The 22,870-nt window shown below is 42.6% G+C and overlaps 1 protein-coding gene across 1 annotated transcript in view; it reads left to right on the top strand.

Moving 5' to 3' along the window:
- The window catches only part of LOC121555121 (DENN domain-containing protein 2A-like), a 76,903-nt gene extending 54,247 nt beyond the window's left edge, over positions 1-22,656 (top strand). Inside the window, exons 10-18 of the mRNA XM_041868928.2 lie at positions 5,717-5,794; positions 5,953-6,093; positions 6,337-6,485; positions 12,133-12,310; positions 12,453-12,494; positions 12,629-12,737; positions 22,056-22,322; positions 22,400-22,486; positions 22,625-22,656. Coding sequence (XP_041724862.2) covers positions 5,717-5,794; positions 5,953-6,093; positions 6,337-6,485; positions 12,133-12,310; positions 12,453-12,494; positions 12,629-12,737; positions 22,056-22,322; positions 22,400-22,486; positions 22,625-22,656 — 1,083 coding nt within the window. The remainder of the gene's footprint in view (positions 1-5,716; positions 5,795-5,952; positions 6,094-6,336; positions 6,486-12,132; positions 12,311-12,452; positions 12,495-12,628; positions 12,738-22,055; positions 22,323-22,399; positions 22,487-22,624) is intronic.
- Positions 22,657-22,870: the final 214 nt, after the last annotated feature.

The following is a 22,870-nucleotide window of genomic DNA, read 5'->3' as shown; positions in this document are numbered from 1 at the left end:
CCAATTGTGTCGAAAATAGGTTCATTACTCAATTACAATGTACACTAGTGGCACCTGCTGGTCAAAACAATTTAGAGCAGACCAATTATTATAGATGATGTCCCACACCCTGTAGCACGTGAGCAGGTTAGCTTTTTTGTCTTGTACCAAACCAATACCAAACCAATCAGCTTCCGACGTTATTGATCATGTGCTTCTGATAAAGTGATACAGGCATTGGCAAACTGCTTCGAGGTACACTGCTAAGAGATTTTGACGCACGCCTCGGAGCTCTGGCATTAAATGTACCATCACTACCTTCTACCTCCCAAGAGTTTTCAGCTGTTATCATGACTGCTGTATATGCTCCACCTCAGGACAAGGGGGCTACAGTCCATTACGGATTACAAAGGAAGACCCAGCCGTGATCTGAACAATGATGCCTCTACCAGACGAACTCAATGCATTTTATGCACTCTTTGACAAAAAACAACACAGAGCCATACAAGAGGGCCCCCACCGACCCAGAAGACTGGGTGATCTCGCTCACCGAGGCCAATGTAAGTAAGGTTTTTAAATCAGGTCAACTCTCGCAAGACCGTAGGGGCAGACGGTACACCAGGGCACGTTTTCAGAGCATGCGCAGAACAGCTGGCAGGCATATTCACTTTCATTTTCAACCTCTACTTGTCCCAGTCTGTAATCACCACGTCTCAAGCTGACCACCATCATTCCTGTTCCCAAGAACTCTAAGGCTACCTGCCACAATGACTACCGCCCTGTAGCACTCACATCTGTAATCATGAAGTGCTTTGAAAGGCTGGTTATGGCACACATCAACTCCATCATCCCAGACACCATAGACCACATGTGCCAAACTCATTCCACGAAGGGGCAAGTGTCTGTCGGTTTTTGCTCCTCCCTTGTACTTGACTGATGAATTAAGGTCACTAAATCCTCCTGAGTGGCGCAGTGGTCTAAGGCACTGCATCGCAGTGCTAACTGTGCCACTAGAGATCCTGGTTCGAATCCAGGCTCTGTCGCAGCCGGCCGCGACCGGGAGACTCATGGGCGGCGCACAATTGGCCCAGCGTCGTCCAGGGTAGGGGAGGGAATGGCCGGCAGGGATGTAGCTCAGTTGATAGAACATGGCGTTTGCAACGCCAGGGTTGTGGGTTCGATTCCCACGGGGGGCCAGTATAAAAATATATAAAAAAAAAAAAAAAAAAAAAGATGTATTCACTAACTGTAAGTCGCTCTGGATAAGAGCGTCTGCTAAATGACGTAAAATGTAAAAAAAAAATGTAAATAGTAAGGAACTCCCCTCACCTGATTGTCTAGGTCGTAATTGAAAGGAAAAACCAAAGCCCAGCAGACACTAGGCCCTCGATGGAATGAGCTTGACACAGGTGCACTAGACCCACTTCAATTTGCATACCACCCAAACAGATCCATAGACGATGTAATCTCAATGGCACTCCACACTGCCTTCACCCAACTAGATAAAAGGAATGTGAGAACACTGTTCATTGACTACAGCTCAGCATTCAACACCATAGTCCACTGCAAGCTCGTCGCCAAGCTTGGGACCCTGGGACTGTACACCTCTCTCTGCAACTGGATCCTGGACTTCCTGACGGGAAGGTGGTGAAGATAGAAAACAACACCTCCGCCCCAGTGACCCTCAACATGGGGGCCCCACAGGGGTGTGTGCTTAGTCCCCTCCTATACTCCCTGTTCACCCACGACTGTGTGGCCACGCACAACTCCAACACCATCATCAAGTTTGCTGAAGACATGACGGTAGTAGGCCTGATCACCGGCGACGATGAGACAGCCATACAGGGAGGAGGTCAGTGACCTGGCAGTGTGGTGCCAGGACAACAACATTTCCCTCAACGTCAGAAAGACAAAAGGAACTGATTGTAGAGTACAGGAAACGGAGGGAAGAGCACACCCCCATTCACATCGACGGGGCTGTAAAAATAAAATATTAAGATGGGCAGTCTGAGATATGTTTTTTTCTTTGCAACTCTGTCTAGAAGGTCAGCATCTCGGAGTCGCCTCTTCACTGTTGACGTTGAGACTGGTGTTTTGCGGGTACTATTTAATGAAGCTGCCAGTTGTGCGCCTGTGAGGCGCCTGTTTCTCAAACTAGACACTAATGTATTTGTCCTCTTGCTCAGTTGTGCACCGGGGCCTCCCACTCCTCTTTCTATTCTGGTTAGAGCCAGTTTGCGCTGTTCTGTGAAGGAAGTAGTACACAGCGTTGTACGACATCTTCAGTTTCTTGGCAATTTCTCGCATGGAATAGCCTTAATTTGTCAGAACAAGAATAGGCTGATGAGTTTCAGAAGAAAGTTATTTGTTTCTGGCCATTTTGAGCCTGTAATCGATCCCACAATTGCTGATGCTCCAGATACTCAACTAGTCTCAAGAAGGGCAGTTTTATTGCTTCTTTAATCAGCACAACAGTTTTCAGCTGTGCTAACATAATTGCAAAAGGGTTTTCTAATGATCAATTAGCCTTTTAAAATGATAAACTTGGATTAGCAAACACAACGTGCCATTGGAACACAGGACTGATGGTTGCTGATAATATATTAATGGGCCTCTGTACGCCTATGTAGATATTCCATAAAAAATCAGCGGTTTCCAGCTACAATAGCCATTTACAACATTAACAATGTCTACACTGTATTTCTGATCAATTTTATGTAATTTTAATGGACAAAATTTTTTGCTTTTCTTTCTAAAACAAGGACATTTCTAAGTGACCTCAAACTTTTGAACGGTAGTGTACATATAGGTAGGGATAAAGTGACTAGGCAACAGGATAGCTAAAAAACATTAACAGCAGCTTATGTGATGAGTCAAAAGAGATTAATGCAAAAAGGGTAAATGCAGATATTCCGGGTAGCTATTGGTTAACTATTTAACTAACTATTTAGCAGTCTTATAGCTTGGGGGTAGAAGCTGTTCAGATCCTGTTGGTTACAGACTTGGTGCATCGGTACCGCTTGCCGTACGGTAGCATAGAGAACAATCTATGACTTGGGTGGCTGGAGTCTTTTTTTTAGGGCCTTCCTCTGACACCGCCTCGTATAGAGGTCCTGGATGGCAGGTAGCTGGGTCCCAGTGATGTACTGGGCCATACGCACTACCCTCTGTATCACCTTGTGGTCAGATACCAAACTGTTGCCATACCAAGTGGTGATGCAGCCAGTCAAGATGCTCTCAATGATGCAGCTGTAGAACATTTAGGACCTCAGGGCCAATGCCAAATCTTTTCAGCCTCCTGAGGGGGAAGAGGAGGAAAGAGGCATTGTCGTGCCCTCTTCACAACTGTCTTGATGTGTGTGGACGATGATAGTTCATTAGAGATGTGGACACCGAGGAATTTTAAGCTCTTGACCTGTTCCACAACAGCCCTGTCGATGTGAATGGAAGTGCTCGGCCCTCGGTTTCCTGTAGTCCACAATCAGCTCCTTTGCCTTGCTGACGTTGAGGGAGAGGTTGTTGTCCTGGCGTCACGCTGCTTAGTGATGAGCTTGGAGGGCACAATGATGTTGAATGCTGAGCTGAAGTCAATGAACAGCATTCTCACATAGGTGTTCCTTTTGTCCAGAAGGGAAAGGGCAGTGTGGAGTGCAATAGAGATGGTATGTGAATTGGAGTGGGTCCAGGGTGTCTGGGATGATGGTGTTGATGTGAGCCAGCCTTTCAAAGCATTTCATGGCTACAGATGTGAGGGCTATAGGGCGATAGGCTACCTTGCCTTTCTTGGGCACAGGGACTATGGTGGTCTCCTTGAAACATGTAGGTATTACAGACTGGGTCAGAGAAAGGTTGAAAATGTCAGTAAAGACACTTGCCAGCTGTTCAGCGTATGTTCTGAGTATGTGTACTGGTAATCCGTCTGGCTCTGTGGCATTGTGAATGTTAATTTGTTTAAAGGTCTTACTCTCGTCGGATACGGAGAGCGTGATCACACAGTCGTCTAGAACAGCTGGTGCTCTCATGGATAGTTTAGTGTTGCTAGCCTCGAAGCGCGCTTAGAAGGTATTTAGCTCCTCTGGTAGGCTAGTGTCACTGGACAGCTCGCGTCTGGGTTTCCCTTCGTAATCCGTGACAGTTTGCAAGCCCTGCCATATCCGACAAGCGTCAGAGCCGGTATAGTAGTATTCGATCTTGGTCCTGTATTGGCACTTTTCCTGTTTGTTGGTTCGTTGGAGGGCGTAGCAGGATTTCTTATAAGCATCCGGATTAGTGCCCCGCTCATTGAAAGCGGTAGCTCTAGCCTGTAGCTCATTGCGGATGTTGGCTGGAATCCATGATTTCTGGTTGGGATATGTACGTACGATCATTGTGGAGACAACGTCGATGCACTTATTAATAAACTCCTCAATGCCATCGGATGAATCCCGGAACATATTCCAGTCTGTGCTAGCGAAACAGTCCTGTAGCTTAGCATCCGCTTCATCGGACCACTTCCATATTGAGTACTTCCTTTTTGAGTTTTTGCTTGTAAGCAGGAATCAGGAGAGTAGAGTTATGGTCAGATTTGCCAAATGTAGGGTGAGGGAGAGCTTTGTATGTGTCTGTGTGTGGTGTAAAGGTGATTGAGTTTTTCCGCCTCTAGTTGCACAGGTGACATGCTGATAGAAATGAGGTCAAACGGATTTTAGTTTTCCTGCATTAAAGTCACTGGCCACTAGGAGCACCGCCTCTGAGTGAGCATTTTCTTGTTTTCTTATGGCCCTATACAGCTCATTGAGTGCGGGCTTAGTGCCAGCATCGGTTTGTGGTGGTAAATAGAGAGCTACGAAAAATATAGATGAAAACTCTTTGGTAAATAGTGTGGTCTACAACTTATCATGAGATATTCTAATTCAGGCGAGCAGAATCTCGAGACTTCCTTAATATTAGAGATTGCGCACCAGTTGCTGTTAACAAAGAGACACACACCCCCTCCTCTTGAGCTTCCCCGACGCAGCCGTTCTGTCCTGCCGATGAATAGAAATACCAGCTAGATTTATATTTACCATGTCCCTTTTCAGCTACGACTTGGAGAAACACAGGATATTACAGTTCTTTAGATCACGTTGATAAGATAGTCTCGAACAGAGCCTATTCAGTTTATTCTCTAGTGATTGCACGTTCGCCAATAGAACGGAGGGTACAGGTGACTTATCCACGTAGTCTTATCAGGTATTCCGCATGCCGGCCTCTATGGCGCCGTCTCCTTCTTCTTCGAGTGTCGGGGATTTGGGCCTGGTCTGCGATAATCAATGTCTTTCGCCTCCGACTCACTGAAGTAGAAGTCCTCCTCCAAATGGAGGTTAGTGATTGCTGTTCTGACGTCCAGAAGCTCTTTTCGGTCATGAAATAGAGAGCATGCTACAAAATATGATATGGTTCTATGTAGAACCCTTCTTGCTTTCCAAAGAATCCATATTGCCTTCCAAAGCATCATCAAAAGAACCCTTTCTTCCAAAAACGGTTCTAGGTAGAACCCTTTGCCTTACAAAGAATCCTTCTCTTCCAAAAGGGGTTCCTCAGATCAAAACAGTTCTTGGTAGAACGCTATCCCTCCCCAAAGAACCCTTTCGGAACCTTTTTTCTAAGAGTGCAGCCTGTGCTGGTCTATGCTGGGGGGTTTTCAGCAGGGACACGGCTTAGTTTTTCCTAGAGGGGCTATGACAAAGCATTAAAATATCCTCCTCTCTTCTCCCAGCCCAGTGGGAAAGGAAAGCGTCTCCCTGAAGTCTACTGCATCGTCAGCCACCTGGGATGCTTCCACCTCTTCTCCAAGGTATAGTATACTGTACATCAGCCTCCTGGTTGCCACCTCATCCTGTATCCCGTCAAACCCAGGATTCGAGCTGGCAACTCTTCTGTTGCTGGCCCATCTCTCTAACCTTTAGGCTACCTGCTGACCTCTCTGTCCTGCCCTGTGTATGTGTCCGCCAGGTCCTGGATGAGGTGGAGAGGAGGAGGGCCCTGTCTCCAGCCCTGGTCCAACCCTTCATGAGGGCCATTATGGAGGCTCCGTTTCCTGCTCCTGGCAGACCCATCACCATTAAAACCTTCCTTCCCGGATCTGGTACTGAGGTAAGTCCTCGATTTTACGTTAATCTCCAAAGAAGACTTCCAATAATATTACATACAGATGCCATGCAAAGTGTTTGAGTTGAAGTGTTCTATGCTGCGTCCGTTTTGTATTAGTAAAAGACATCTCACTCTCCACTCTCTTTGTCTCTCTCTCTCTCCTCTTCTCACTCTCTCTTTCTCTCTCTGTAACCCCCTGTCTGTTTATCTCTCCCCCCTTCTTTCTACCCCCTCCTCCTGTCTCAGGTAATGGAGCTGTGTCGTCCATCTGACTCTCGCCTGGAGCATGTGGACTTTGAGTGTCTCTTCTCCTGTCTGAGTCTGCGTCTGCTACTCAGGGTCTTTGGTTCTCTCCTGCTGGAACGTAGGGTCATCTTCACTGCAGACAAACTCAGGTGTGATGCCATTAGCCTGATAGGCTACTCAGCACTTTATGGCATAGTTAATAAGCAGAAATCAAAACAATTGTATGTATTATTTTACAATTATATTTTATTTCAAAGCAGCCACAAAGCATCCCCCAAAGAGGGTAGTAAAGCTGGGACTGTGGATTTTATAGCTGAGAGGAACACAAGAGACAGAATATAAGAGAGAAAATAAAATAGTGTCTCAGCCTCATGGTTAAAATGTTTTTCTTCAATGTGACAGGGAGATATTGAGTGAAGCCTGCTGTTGTGTTGATTCTGTCCCTTTTAGAAACTGTTTATTTCTCTTTGGATAAAGCCTGTGAGAGCCAGAGATGGCTAGGGCCACTGGGGTCAGTGTAGTAGAAGAGAGGTACGCAGAGTGGAATGACATAGGTCGTGGTCAAAAGTTTTGAGAATGACATAAGTATTGGTCTTCACAAAGTTTGCTGCTTCAGTGTTATGAGATATTTTTGTCAGATGTTACTATGGTATACTGAAGTATAATTACAAGCATTCCATAAGTGTGAAAGGCTTTTATTGACAATTACATTAAATTTATGAAAAGAGTCAATATTTGCAGTGTTGACCCTTCTTTTTCAAGACCTCTGCAAACCGCCCTGGCATGCTGTCAATTAACTTCTGGGCCACATCCTGACTGATGGCAGCACATTCTTGCATAATCAATGCTTGGAGTTTGTCCGAATTTGTGGGTTTTTGTTTGTCCACCCGCCTCTTGAGGATCGACCACAAGTTCTCAATGGGATTAAGGTCTGGGGAGTTTCCTGGCCATGGACCCAACATGTCTATGTCTATGTCATGGAAAGAGCAGGTGTTTTGTATACTCAGTGTATGTGATCGTATATAAATGTAAGCAAGGTTTGAAATGATTGGGTTTTAGTCAAATATTATATCTGCTTGGGCTTCTTGTGGTCAATTTCCAGTCTACATATTTATCGTAATTGTGTTCCGGCCCATGACCATCCGCTCAAAATCAAATCACATTTTATTGGTCACATACACATATTTAGCAGATGTTATTGCGGGTGTAGCAAAATGCTTGTGTTCCTACTCCAACAGTGCAGTGGTATCTAACAATTCACACAAATCTAAAAGTAAAAGAATGGAATTAAGAAATGTATAAATATTAGGACGAGCAATGTCTGATTTGTCATTGAATAAAATACAGTTAAGTACAGTATATACATATGAAATGAGTAAAACAGTATGTAAATACTATTAAAGTGACTAGTGTTCCATTTAAAGTGAACAGTGATTCCATGTCTATGTACATAGGGCAGCAGCCTCTAAGGTGCAGGGTTGAGTAACCGGGTGGTAGCCGGCTAGTGATGGCTATAACAGTCTGATGGCCTTGAGATAGAAGCTGTTCTTCAGTCTCTCGGTCCCAGCTTTGATGCACCTGTACTGACCTCACCTTCTGGATGATAGTGGGGTGAACAGGGCGTGGCTCGGGTGGTTGATATCCTTGATGATCTTTTTGGCCTTCTTGTGACAGCGAGTGCTGTAGGTGTCCTGGAGGGCAGGCAGTGTGCCCCCCGGTGATGCGTTGGGCAGACCGCACCACCCTCCGGAGAGCCCTGCGGTTGCGGGTGTTGCAGTTGCCGTACCAGGCGGTGATACAGCCCGACAGGATGCTCTCAATTGTACATCTGTAAAAGTTTGTGAAGGTCTTAGGGGAGAAGCCACATTTTTCAGCCTCCTGAGGTTGAAGAGGCGCTGTTGCGCCTTCTTCACCACAATGTGGGTGGACCATTTCAGATTGTCAGTGATGTGTACGGCGCAAACTTTTCACCTGCTCCACTGCGGTCCCATCGATGTGGATAGGGGCGTGCTCTCTCTGTTGTCTCCTGAAGTCCACGATCAGCTCCTTCGTTTTGTTGCCGTTGAGGGAGAGGATATTTTCCTGGCACCACTCCGCCAGGGCCCTCACCTCCTCCCTGTAGGCTGTCTCATCATTGTTGGTAATCAGGCTTACTACTGTTGTGTCGTCTGCAAACTTGATAATTGAGTTGGAGGCGTGAGTAGCCACGCAGTCATGGGTGAACAGGGAGTACAGGAGGGGGGCTGAGCACGCACCCTTGTGGGGCCCCTGTGTTGAGGATCAGCGTAGTGGAGGTGTTGTTTCCTACCTTCACCACCTGGGGGCGGCCCGTCAGGAAGTCCAGGACCCAGTTGCACAGGGCGGGGTTCAGACCCAGGGCCCCGAGCTTAATGATGAGGGTACAGGGTACTATGCTGTTGAAGGCTGAGCTATAGTCAATGACCAGCATTCTTACATAGGTATTCCTCTAGTCCAGATGGGATAGGGCAGTGTGCAGTGCAATGGCAATTGCATCAACTGTGGATCTATTGCGGCGGTATGCAAATTGAAGTGGGTCTAGGGTGTCAGGTAAGGTGGAGGTGATATGATCCATAACTAGCCTCTTAAAGCATGATGACAGAAGTGAGTGCTACGGGGCGATAGTCATTTAGTTCAGTTACCTTTGCTTTCTTGGGTACAGAAACAATGGTGTACATCTTGAAGCAAGTGGGGACAGCAGACTGGGATAGGGAGACATTGAATATGTCCGTAATCACTCCAGCCTGCTGGTCTGCACATGCTCTTAGGACACGGCTGGATATACCGTCTGGACCGGCAGACTTGCAAGGGTTAACACATTTAAATGTCTTACTCACGTCGGCCCCGGAGAACGAGAGCCCGCAGTCCTTGGGAGCGGGCCGCATCAGTGGCACTGTGTTATCCTCAAAGCGGGTAAAGAAGGTGTTTAGCTTGTCCGGGAGCAAGACGTCCGTGTCCGCGACGTGGCTGGTTTTCCCTTTGTAATCCGTGATTGTCTGTAGACTCTGCCACATATGTCTCGTGTCTGAGACGTTGAATTGCGGCTCCACTCTGTCTCTGTACTGACGTTTTATCTGTTTGATTGCCTTACAGAGGGAATAATTACACTGCTTGTATTCAACCATATTCCCAGTCACCTTGCCGTGGTTAAATGCAGTGGTTCGCGCTTTCAGTTTAGCACGAATACTGCCATCTATCCACGGTTTTTGATTTGGGTAAGGTTTATTAGTCACAGTGGGAACAACATCCCCTATACACTTCCTGAGGAACTCATTCACTGTGTCCGTGTATACGTCAATGTTATTCTCAGAGGCAATCCGGAACATATCCCAGTCCGCGTGATCAAAACAATCTTGAAGCATGGATTCTGATTGGTCAGACCAGCGCTGAATAGACCTTAGCACGGGTACTTCCTGTTTGAGATTCTGCCTATAGGAAGGGAGGAGCAGAATGGAGTTGTGATCTGAATTTCCGAAGGGAGGGCAGGGGAGGGCCTTGTAGCCATCCTGGAAGGGAGAGTAACAATGGTCAAGAGTTTTTGTAGCGCGAGTACTAGAGGCATTGTGTTGATAGAACGTCGGTAGAGTTTTCCTCAAATTTGCTTTGTTAAAAACCCCAGCTACAATAAATGTGGCCTCAGGTTGTTTCCAGTTTGCCCTCAAGTCCAGTGTAGTTCCTTGAGGGCCGTCGTGGTATCAGCTTGAGGGGGATATACACGGCTGTGACTATAACCGAATAAAATTATCTTGGATGGTAACACGGTCAACATTTGATTGTGAGATATTCTAGGTCGGGTGAACAAAACGACTTGAGCTTCTGTACGTTATCATAATCACACCATGAGTAGTTAATCATAAAACATACACCATGCCTTTCTTCTTCCGGGAGAGTTCTTTATTTCTGTCTGCGCAATGTACTGAGAACCCAGCTGACTGTATGGACGGAGACCGTATATTCGGAGAGAGCCATGATTCCGTGAAACAGAGTATGTTACAGTCTCTGATGTTTCTCAGGAAGGAGATCCTTGCCCTGAGCTCGTCTACTTTATTGTCCAAGGACTGAACATTAGCGAGTAAAATACTCGGAAGCGGTGGATGGTGTGCACGCCTCCTGAGTCGGACTAGAAGTCCACTCCGAATACCTCTTCTTCGACTGGCAGCGTCTTGGGGCAGCATCTGGAATAAGTTCGTATTTCTGGTCGTAATAGTCGTATTTCTGGTCGTAAACAATTCGGCCCGCGGCTGTATCTGCTTGATGATCCCTGTCTTAGAGTGAAGGAAAATGCCCCTGTGGCAAATATGGGCATTGAGAAGAAATTCGAAAATGACAGAGGAAGTTTTTGTCGAAGGACAAAATATTTGACACCACACTGCCGACTAGTGGTGAAAATACTCACATACAAACTTTTTAAAAAGCAACTGAAGGCGATAAACATCTTCTCTGGTACAAAATGGCCTATGTGGCATCAATATGAGTCATTACAATGTATTCTAGTGTCAAAATTGACTACAAAGTGTAAATAGATAAAACAGAGATTTGCGAGATAATTAGGAGAGACATTTGTTTTGTTATGGAATGAAGGGTACCATAAAAGTTTTCCTTGGGTTGGGTTTATTTCAATCCTGCTCACATGCTCGCAGCACCCAAGTAAATCATCAATTTGGAGTGCAGCTGCATGCGACTCGAACGTAATGCCCATGGTCAATTTTGTTTGACATAGTCCATATGGGGCTAGATACAGACCATCAGTAAATTACACAATGTACATGGGACAATATTTTTAAATGTCAATAGCTCCAGATTTAAAATACTTAAAAACCTCAAACCAATTATAAATGTAAAGAATTCATATAAAATATTGAAAGCATGTAGCACTTTCCCGCACTCAAATGACCTAGTGGCCTCATGGTTGGAATGTTACATTTTTTTATATTTTCATAATTAATAAACATTATTTTAAAAAATAAAACTCAGAAAATCTGGTGTTTCTATGTCAAACAGTTTTGTTATAGTTCAGTCTTCTGTGATGTATTTAAAGTGTAATATTTGGATGCAAACCAAAAATGGAATACATTTCAACTCTATATCTGACATGGTACAGGTGTTTTATTTTTTTAAGCCCATAACCATGTGTGTGAGGTGTATACTATTGTTTCAAAGTAGATTTGTTTAAGACTACCAAGAAACACTCTGTGTGACCCTGATTTAGCCCACTGCAGTAAAAGGTTATTAATGAGACAACTAAAAGGTGTGCAACCATTTACATTGTGTAATTTATTGACGGTCCCTAACTAGCTCCGAGCTAGACTGTCCAAAGTCAAACCAACTCTGCCACGGTCGCACACCAACAGGCTGAAGCTAATTGGCGAAAGAAGTTGCCTAGGCAACTTCAAGACACAAGGTTAGACTGTTTAAAATTATCTAGAAGGGTGAGAGACTGTAACTGTGTACTGTTTTGGCACAGTGAATGTACAAACGCCTGCCACGTACGAACACACACACACACACACACACACACACACACACGAGACACCCACATTAAACCACACCCTCAAGACAACTCTCGTTTGGCTACAGTCATGGCCGCTGCATTTCTCAATGAGTAAGCTAAAAAAAACTAGGCCAAATCAGTATGTTCGGCCCCCATTTAATGAACCTTTCTTAGTATGCAGCAAAGAATACAGTGAGTATAACATGAAACCTGTTGTGATTCAACTTGGAGGACAACTAACTAACTGTTAGATAACTTAAATCACTTACCATTTCTCTTCTCTGCAGTACTCTGTCTCAGTGCTGCCATGCGGTGGTGGCTCTACTCTACCCGTTCACCTGGCAGCACACGTACATCCCCGTGCTGCCACCTGCCATGCTGGACATAGTGTGTACCCCCACCCCCTTCATCGTAGGGCTACTGTCCAGCTCCCTCCCACAGCTCACAGAGCTACCCCTAGAGGAGGTGAGAGACTACAACCCCTGTCTGGGGCTCAAACCTCAACAGGAGAATATATGTACTGTTGATATGTTTTGGGTTGCTGTAATCCACAAGGAATTTTGATGGCCAGGACTCACACACCCTATCTGCTTTCCCTACTCCACAGGTGCTGGTGGTTGACCTTGGAAACAGTCGCTTCCTCAGACAGGTACTGTTACTTCACTGATTCACTGATTTAGCCTAGTCCTGGACTCAAATGCAGCTTCATTATGTTCACTTCATCGAAGTCTGTGATATTTAGCTAATCATGTATATTGTTTTTCTTTTGAATGTCCATGTCAGCTGGATGATGAGGACTCTATCCTGCCTTCTAAACTCCAGTCAGCCCTAGAGACAGTCCTGGAGAGGAGGAGAGAACTGGCGTCAGAGCGAGGAGGACACGGTCCCAATGGTACAATTATATATTAGAGAGAAAATAGTCTCCTTTGATTACTTGTGATTGGCCGACAACAACAAGCTACACACGCCATTCTTGTGAAAAGCCTGAGCAGCAGCATAAAGTGGCACTAGCATCTGGCTCTGTGTGTGCCGTGGCAAACAAGTTAGGAGATCAATGGAAGATGGAATTAAAATGACAGAATTAAAGTTAAATGAGAAGGATAGGCTACAACGACCAAGAGCCAACAGGTAGGCTGGTACTTAATACTCTGAATGGAGGAGTTGTTGTAATTGTGTAGGCCGGGGAAAGAGCAGCCTATGTAGTGTTGTGTCGAGTAAACGTTGCTAATTATGCTGTGCGACCAAGGAGAACCGCTGACGCTGTATTTTCATCATAAAGGTTTATTCATAACAAAGGGTTACAGCGTCGATTTACAGATACCTGCAGATACCTGGAGAATAATCGCCCCATCTCAAATATGATTATTCTGTCTTCCTTTGTCCTAACTGTGGTATATATCCTATGTAATCTGATATGGGTGTTCCCCTACAGACCAATCACCTGTCTCCACACAACAGACTTCCTCTGTTCTATGGGGTGTCCCCCTAAAACTGCTCCCCAGATGCTCCCTCTAAGCTGAATAAACCTCCTCTCAGGTTCCATTTTAAAACGTTAGCAAAGTCATAATTCCTCAGATACTACATATTCCCCCCTTCGAGACAAATTAAGTCTCGAAAACAAAAAGAATAGGATTATGACAAATAACAATTTCTCTCTTATTGAGTAACTTTAACAATAAACCAAAAACACATTTTTCTATGGAGTGTAAATACATTTCTATGAAATATGAACAAATCTTTATGGAGTGTGAATACATTTCTATGAAATATGAACAAATCTTTATGGAGTGTGAATACATTTCTATGAAATATGAACAAATCTTTATGGAGTGTGAGAGCGAAAAACCTGTCTGGCAGCTTTCTTTCCAAATATCCCTCCATCAATCAAGACAGTAAAATTCTCTCACGGCCCCTCTGCCCCAGGCAACCACTTAAGTACTCCAGATCAATTCATAAATCTTTATCAATGCATTTGAAACTATGATGCAATTTGAATACACATGAAAGCCTCAGCAAACAAAATACTATCAAAATGTCCACACTAAGGCTGGTCGACCCATCGGACCCTCCTGTGGATTCTCTCTATCCCTGCCTAGACCCAATATCCCTAAGCTTCCACGAAATAAACAAAAACATCTGAGATCCCCACATGTACCCAATAACAGCAAATATCATTCTACAAAAATTAATACAGAAAGAATATGACACAATTTATGTATTACACATGCAAATATGTCTATATATCATTGCAGACACTGGAATGTAGTCCACTACACTTCATCTCCTCAGCATTGTCGACTTCCAATGCATCGTTGATGATAGAATCGGAAAATTTCCACACCTTCCTTTTTCCACTTCCTCCAGTCCCTTCATATTGTCCTTACATATTGTCCTTGTTTGAGCATTTGAATCCCCTCTACATGTTCCCCCATATGCTTCTGGAAGAAAAGAAAAGACCAAACAGTATCTTTTGCAAAACAACACATTCAAATTAAAACATAATAATATAATAATATGCCATTTAGCAGACGCTTTTATCCAAAGCGACTTACAGTCATGCGTGCATACATTTTTACGTATGGGTGGTCCCGGGGATCGAACCCACTACCTTGGCATTACAAGCGCCGTGCTCTACCAGCTGAGCTACAGAGGACCACCATCAATATCAACTAAGAATATAAAAATGATATATAAAATGAATCACATTCTATTTCCCCCCTTTGATTCATAACAAAATACTAAAATCACCATAATATTTAAAACCCCTTTGAAAAATACAAAATTGATATCTATCTATCAATACTCCTTTGAGTCTTGACAGAAGGTTAAACCCTCTTATCGTTTCATTTGCAAAACCCTTCAAATTATAGGTAATATTATCTATGTTATCTTCCCAAATTTTTCACCATACCATGGAAAAATCCCCACTTCTCTCTTAGACTTATCCTCCAATGATAGGCTTCCCAGACTATGAAACTTCTCTCTTTCAGAATCAGATTTATCTCTTTCCCTTGCTTCCCCTATTTTAATTTTAAAACCTCATATGGAAGCTTCAACTTCAACATGTAACAACATCCTATCCATCCATAGGGTAAGAATATATTCTCTCACCACAAACCCCTAAACATATCTAAAATCCCCCAATAGTCACATTATCATTCAAAACTTCTCTCCTTACTAAATGAAACCTCAAAAGTTACATTATATTTCTCATTACTAACCTTATGTTCCTGCTTACCCCAAAGTCATCATATAATCATCACCATCTGATATTCCCTTAAACATCCCTTTCCATCATATGTTTTATTAGAACAAAAACAGCTTTTAGCCCTCACTGGTTTCACCTCCAATGCTTCATAAAGCGCTATTAACTGATTTTCCTTCCTATCTAACAAATTCACATAGGGTAATTCATTTAAGCAATAACACTTAAACCTAGGCCTAAACAAATGTTTCCACAACTACATTATTTTCTCTGTTAATGATTGTTGCTAATACAACATCCCTTATAAAACATAAGATTGACACATACTTGATAGAAATTTAGCTACCTTCTAAGAATCAACCCCATTTTCCTTATGCTGAAATTCTCAACAGACATTTACCCTCAAGATTCCTCACTGATCTTACAGAATGAGGTAACTCCTTGAACTAAAGATTCCTACCTGCCCATCCATCTTTAATTTTCAAACAGAAGAATTAAATCCATATGCCTTCCATTTAGTTTCTCTCTTCCCTAACGAACTGTATTGATCAGATATATCTTCTCGTCTTTCATTAAAATCAAAGAACTCATCCTGTACCTCCATGATAGTATCCTGCACTATTTCAGATGAATCTGCATCATTCTCTACTACCATCTGCTCTCCTATCTCAACACTATCCTTACTACCATTGACAGCACTCTCCATCCGTATCATAAACTCCCGAGTCACTCTTGCTACATCCTTTAGTTTCAGAAAAGTTGTTGTTGGTGTCTGTGTCATACTTCCTACATTTGTTATTGCCGTCGTACCATTAATCTCTTTCAAAGTTACTATTAAAATAGTTGCTGTAGTTGATGTATTAACACTCTTAACTATTTCCAGTGGGAAAGTTACAGATATCCTCTGTGTAGTATTTACTGTTGGAGTGGCTACTGTAATATACTTCTCCTGAATTCCTTTGGTGACTGTGGAAGCTTCAACAGACCTCAAATCTTCCATATGAGCATCACCTTACGAGATACATAACCTTTTAACCAATAATTCTTAGCCGGAACAAACTTTAATGCTTGCACTAAATAAGTACACATATATTCTCCCTGATCTTTCCATGTAACATTACTCAAAATAAGTGAGCAATCACTCATAACCCTCTTCCACTTCATATTGTTGTACAAAACATACTTCCTTTCACTAGGTGAAACAGCTTCTACTTCTGGTCTTCATAACAACACTTCTTCTCCATAATTATCTCTCCACATGAGAGGAACCTCACCTCTACACATTCCTTCTCTCACATCTACAAGGAAGATGAGCTGTATCACCCATCCTAACCCTAATGACAGTCTTTTCCTCTAAAATTGGTTTTGGAGCGATTGGCTCCCTTGTAATCAAATGTGATATATTTATAGCTTTAATAACTGTCCATTTTGAAATAGTTAAATTGCTTCTCACTGTTGTTATAATATGCTGAAGTGTTGATGTAATTGTTGTTGATTCATCTATTCTCCCTAAAGCTTTGAACTCTTTACTTGTATTTCCATCTATCACCACTAGTGTTACTACATTAACTCTCAATCCTAACTCTAATCCCTCACTTTCAACCTTTTGATCATAAAAAATACATTCATAATCACCTTGATCTTCCTGCTGGGAATTGTAAATATAGATACTACAATCACCCTCAATCTTCATTCTTCTCTTATCATTCAGCAACGCATACTTTCTCAATGCAACTGCTCCTAACAGATCTAAACTCCTACCATATCTATCTTCCCACTGAACTCTAAATTTCCCTTCACCACTGTTCTCTCTCTCTTACTACTAACATTGAAGCTTAGCTGACTGTCCTAGAGTTCCTTCAACCCTAGTTTTCTTAACTTTTTTAATCTGACTTTTCTCCTAACTTTTTCAAAAACCATTTCACTGATTTATCCACAAATTCCTTTCCCACTAATTTTAGAACATGTGATCGGATAATCCCCACCTGCTTATAACTTCTTTACACACAGACTTGGCAAACGATTGAGCATCTTTTAGCCTAGTTTGACATCTTATTCACCTCTTGGTGTAGGAATGTAACCAAGAATAACAGTCACCCCCTGTAAACATTATTTTTCAGACAGATTGTGCTCCTTCCTATGATATATAATCAATCTTTTCAAGCAAATATGATTCCCAAAAACCATACTCCTTTGTAATCTTTCCCTAACCTTAGCCTTCTTTAAAGAATCTTCACTGAGATTTCCACTCCAGAATACTCAAGACAAATCCATCTCTGTCATCATCAACCATTGGTAAACCTTTTCCTTTGGCACTTCTACCAGACAGCCGTCTGGTGTACATCTTATTGTACAGTTCAACTTACACAATGCATCTCTTCCCAACAATGCAATAGGTATATGTTCTGATACCAGTATGGGTATTGTAATTTTCTTCATTTTCATAGCAGAGCTCAATTGGTTCCTTAAGAGTAATCAACTGTTTTACTCCCTCAAATCCCTATCCTAATTAGTCAATTTTATATAGTGAGATGTGTAACCTCTTCAGGCTGAACACAGATAAAAGCTGTTCCACTATCCGCTATCACTTCCCATAGTCCTTTGTTTATTTTCACTTCAATTGTTGGATCTTTTTCCGGTCCTGATGCTACCAGCTGACACCCCCCTTTCGGATCTTCTAGGCACCCCTAGAATCCTTGCTCCGTGTCCCTATAAGGGTTCACCTGTCCTCCAGATGATCTTCACTTGCTCCTGTATCTTCCTCTGAAATTCTTTCTTTCCAGAAACTATCTATGGATATGAAACAACTTGTACCACTAGTTGTTGCTGGTACAATTGCATTTGACCTTGTTCACTTGAAGCTGTGGTAGTGATTGTTGATTTGGTGCACACTGATTCTTCATAACCAAAGCTTTTCTTCTCCTTCTTCTTCTCCCCGAGTTGTAATTCATCAAGTTTTCTGAGAGTTTCTTGGTCCTGTTCTTTCTAGTTGTTGACATATCGGTATTCTTCAAAGGCTTATATTCTAGGCTCTGTCCTCGAAATATCATCTTCCATCTTCTTCTTACTTGTGCTCTCTTTCCTTTCCTCAATGTATTCTTCTCCAATTCTTGGGATCCTTTTCTCAGCAGTTTTTTCTCCTCTTCTGTATCTTCTTGAGTTGTTCTTCCAGTTCTCTTTGTCTCTTCTAAATTATTCCCCTTATCCAGGCATAATACACATCAGTCTATATCTCTTTCTATTTCTTCTTTGCTAATCATTGTAGAATAAAATCCTCTTGAATATGAAGCCCCTTTAATCTCCAAATCTTCATCGCTGTCTCCATCTTTACTTTCATCAGAACTCGAATCTCTTGTATTCTTCTTCTTCAAACATCCATCACCCCTTCTTTCCGCTATGGCCAACCTCCGTCTGATCACAGAGTCATATCCACCCATGATCTCTTCTCAATCACTCTGATCATCATCATCATCTTCTTCATCTTCAAGTTCCATCTTCCTGAACCTCATTCCACTCTTAGTTTCCAGACATCTCATTTTCTTCCTACTTTTGGAGTTTTGGATTAATCTTTATGGTCATTTCTGCTTTTCCTCTCTCTATTATTCAATCACTTTCATCATGTTGATGACGTCAGGGTTGAGATTTCCTTCCACTAGCTATGGTTGTTCAAAGTCAGGCCAACGTTTATTCCCTTTTCCAGATAACCTTTAGTTAATGGTATTGCAAGGTTTACTATTTTCAACTATATCAACAGGTGTAATTACTTTCATAGTTCTGATGTCCTTTTTCCCCATTGTAACAACTATTTTTTTTTATATTCCTTTATTGTGAATTATTTTTATTATTTTAGACTATATAGCCTATGGTTTCCTCCCTATTTTTTTATCCTTAATTAATTAGTCAATTAATTTATTCATCAATTTATTTATTTTTTCATTTTATTTTATTTTATTTTACCAAATTATTGATTAGTGGCAATCTTACCACATCCAATCAGGAAATTAAATGAAAGTAGTCAACTTCAGAGCAATCCAAAAAAATAAAGACTTCTAATCCTACAACACTACAGTACTCACAAACCCCATTGCTTAATAAGCACCCAATGACCTTAATTTTACAGAATAATGTCAGTACTCGATTCCCCCACTCAACTCTAATCAAACCCACTCATGCACAATAACTCCAATATGCAATTACATCAATTGATCAGTCTGTTGCCAAGTCCCTGTCAAATTGTCATAACATCAATTATGATAGGCACACAAAATATCCTGTATAGGAAGGTAGGTTTTGTAAATATAACAGTACTGGCCTTAGTTACTGGATCCTGTCGCAGCAAACTCTGTCGCATCACACCCTGTCGCGTGATGTACACGTCAGCACTTCCGCTCTCTCTCTCTCTCCTCCTTCCTCTTATCGTCTCTCATATGACAGAATAACAAAGAACAGACAATAATTTAGTAGTTCATGCACTACTGAGTTATTTCAACCATTCAATATTCCTCCAGTCACATTCGCTCTAAGAATTAACTCAGGAATAGTAGAAATAGCTCAATAACATTTTATTTTATTTATTTAATTAATTATTTTTATTTATTTTATTTTTAATCCGTCAACATATCTCTAGTTTATCAATTCGATAGGTCTCAAGAAAACAGTTTAATCTTCAAACAACAGCCTATTTAACAACCAGAATACACTATTAGTCTTAACTACACCTAATGTGTTTTTAGGATTTTTGGCCTATCATAATGATCGCCTCATTACGAGGGTTTTCCATAGATTAGCAATGGTTCTAAATTGTACACATTTACCTTGGCCTTATTCCTTTCAATCTATTCTTCTTGAACTTTATTCAAGCAAAATATCCCTATAGACACTCCCCCCTTTTTGCGTTGTTTACCAGCGCAAACAAATTTAGAACGGACTCCTATCCCACAGCATATAACCAACAACGCACACACGCAAGTTCTCAACGGTGCATTCCTTCAACGCACACACACAGACACACGAACTAACCAGAGCCCAAAGTGGTGACAAAACTCACCCTTATCTGCCAGACTCCGGAGCGAAAGTCAGCTGGGCGCCCATGAATGGAACGCTGAGAAAAACGCAATTCGTCCAAATTCCTCGTTGCCATTTTGTTGTGTCGAGTAAACGTTGCTAATTATGCTGTGCGACCAAGGAGAACCGCTGACGCTGTATTTTCATCATAAAGGTTTATTCATAACAAAGGGTTACAGCGTCGATTTACAGATACCTGCAGATACCTGGAGAATAATCGCTCCATCTCAAATATGATTATTCTGTCTTCCTTTGTCCTAACTGTGGTATATATCCTATGTAATCTGATATGGGTGTTCCCCTACAGACCAATCACCTGTCTCCACACAACAGACTTCCTCTGTTCTATGGGGTGTCCCCCTAAAACTGCTCCCCAGATGCTCCCTCTAAGCTGAATAAACCTCCTCTCAAGTTCCATTGTAAGTCGCTCTGGATAAGAGCGTCTGCTAAATGACGTAAATGTAAATGTAAAACGTTAGCAAAGTCATAATTCCTCAGATACTACAGTAGCCTCAGTTAGCCTACCCTGCTAGCTAGCTAGGTAGCTAGCTAGCTTAAGTAGCTTTTCTTCTGGGTTTGATGCAGTCAAAAGAGGTACTGTACTATGTAATCAGATTGATGATAAATAACCTAGCTTTGGCAGCTAGAACTTAGTAACAAGTGCGAGTCAGCTTAGTTGCTGCTGTCTCTCTCTCCCCCGCCTGCTGCTAGAATTCCTCTCTCCCTCGGCTCTCGGCTCATGCATTAACAGCTTAAGTTAATAGCCTACCTTAAAACTTCAATTAAATGCAGAGTCTCAAATAGCCGACTGTCCCTTTTAATATCCGGGCAACGGCACACATTTCAGAAAATAAATGCCTGTTTCAAATAAACGCCGGCAATTCGCCCTCTAGTGGCGAAAGTAAAAACTGTTGAAATGCACAGTTTACATTTACGTCATTTAGCAGACGCTCTTATCCAGAGCGACTTACAGTTAGCGAGTGCATACATAATTTTTTTATTTTGACCCGCGGGATTCGAACCCACAACCTTGGTGTTGCAAACGCCATGCTCTACCAACTGAGCTACATCCCTGCTGGCAATTCCCTCCCCTACCCTGGGCCAATTGTGCACCGCCCCTTGGGTCTCCTGGTCACGGCCAGCTACGACAGAGCCTGGATTCAAACCAGGATCTCTAGTGGCACAGCTAGCACTGCGATGCAGTGCCTTACACCACTGCGCCACTCGGGAGGAGAATAATTATTCTGTCAAGGAAACGTTTTTTTTTCCCTTCTCAAAATAGAGGCATACTAAGACAAAAGAAACGTGACAGTGTGTAAATGATAACACATTAGTGCAGGAACTGATAGTCCTGTGTGGCTCAGTTGGTAGCGCATAGTGCTTGCAACGCCAGGGTTGTGGTTTTGATTCCCACAGGGACCAATACAAACATTTATGCACTCACTACTGTAAGTCACTCTGGAAAAGATTGTCTGCTAAATGACTAAAATGTAAATGAAGAAATTGATTAAAATACTGGAATAAAAATATTAAGTATGCAAATTTGCAAAACCTGTGTGCATTAAGGATATAGAAGCCGGTCTCTAATAAGTGCCTGTTGTGTTCAGTGATTTAAGCAAATAAACACCTGGGCTATTAATTGAAGTTTTAAAGGTAGCTCAAAATGGGCTTTTCTGCTGGTTCCCTCACTCGGACAGCTCAGATCAGGTCTGGACCCGCCCGGGTCTATACAGGGTTGTGTCTGGTTGTCCTCAGTGCCGTTCGGACTGGGTCTCCATATTTAAAATGTTTATTTATTCGGGTAGGGTCCAGGGAGGAAATCCCCGGGTCCGTTTCGGAACGGGGTCAAACTTTTTAGACCCTTGAGACCATTAGTTTGAGGTCAACAGACCATAGTGTTTTGCACTGTATCAGTTTTGACAGACCCTTTCTCTCTCTCAGACTCTGGCCACCTCAGCACCGTTGTGTCCGAGGCCTTTGTGCGTTTCTTCGTAGAACTCGTCGGCCACTATCCACTCTTCATCACCGAAAGGGAGGTTGACGCCTCCTCCACTTTCTCCTCCCCCATCCCCTCTTCCTTCCATCGTGAGTCCTTCCGTAAGTCTGTCTCGTCTAAGAGTCTGAGGCAGTTCCTGGAGGTCTTCATGGAGACACAGATGTTTGGCCTGTTCATCCAGGAGAGAGAGCACCACAGACAGGCACTGAGAGGTACGGGTCAAAGGTCAAAGTTCTAAAGCTTTATTGTCCAACTTTGGATAACACAAAGTGTGTTTGTTTTTCTACAGGACTGTTTGAGGTGAGGGTGCAGGAGTATTTGGACTCAATTCATGATAATGAGCATCGCAGGGTTAACAAGTTCCTCAAAGGACTGGGTAAGGATTAGACCGTTACATTGGAGAGTATGAACTGAGTGTTAATTGAGTGTGAGCAGACAAGCTGCTGCTCATATTGTTTAAGTATGTACCTGTGCTTAAAAGGTGGCATGTTTAATTGTATTTTTTTACCTCCAGGAAATAAAATGAAATTCCTGTCCAAAAAGTGATCCCCTCTCAACCAATAATCTGTTAAACCAGTAGCCTACAGCCAGATGAAGATGGGACTGGACACACTAATGACTGAAGAACGAAGAGACCGACTGACAATGAGCTTATTGGGAGTGAGGCCATGTCTAGACTTGACAGTTAATGCAGTTTTTGTATTCTGATCATGGAGTTCTGATCATGGAATTCCGAAGACATTATTTAATTGTAATTTAA

Source organism: Coregonus clupeaformis, chromosome 40 (genome assembly GCF_020615455.1).
Source record: "Coregonus clupeaformis isolate EN_2021a chromosome 40, ASM2061545v1, whole genome shotgun sequence".
Lineage (NCBI taxonomy): Eukaryota > Metazoa > Chordata > Actinopteri > Salmoniformes > Salmonidae > Coregonus > Coregonus clupeaformis.
This window is presented reverse-complemented; position numbering and strand designations above follow the sequence as displayed.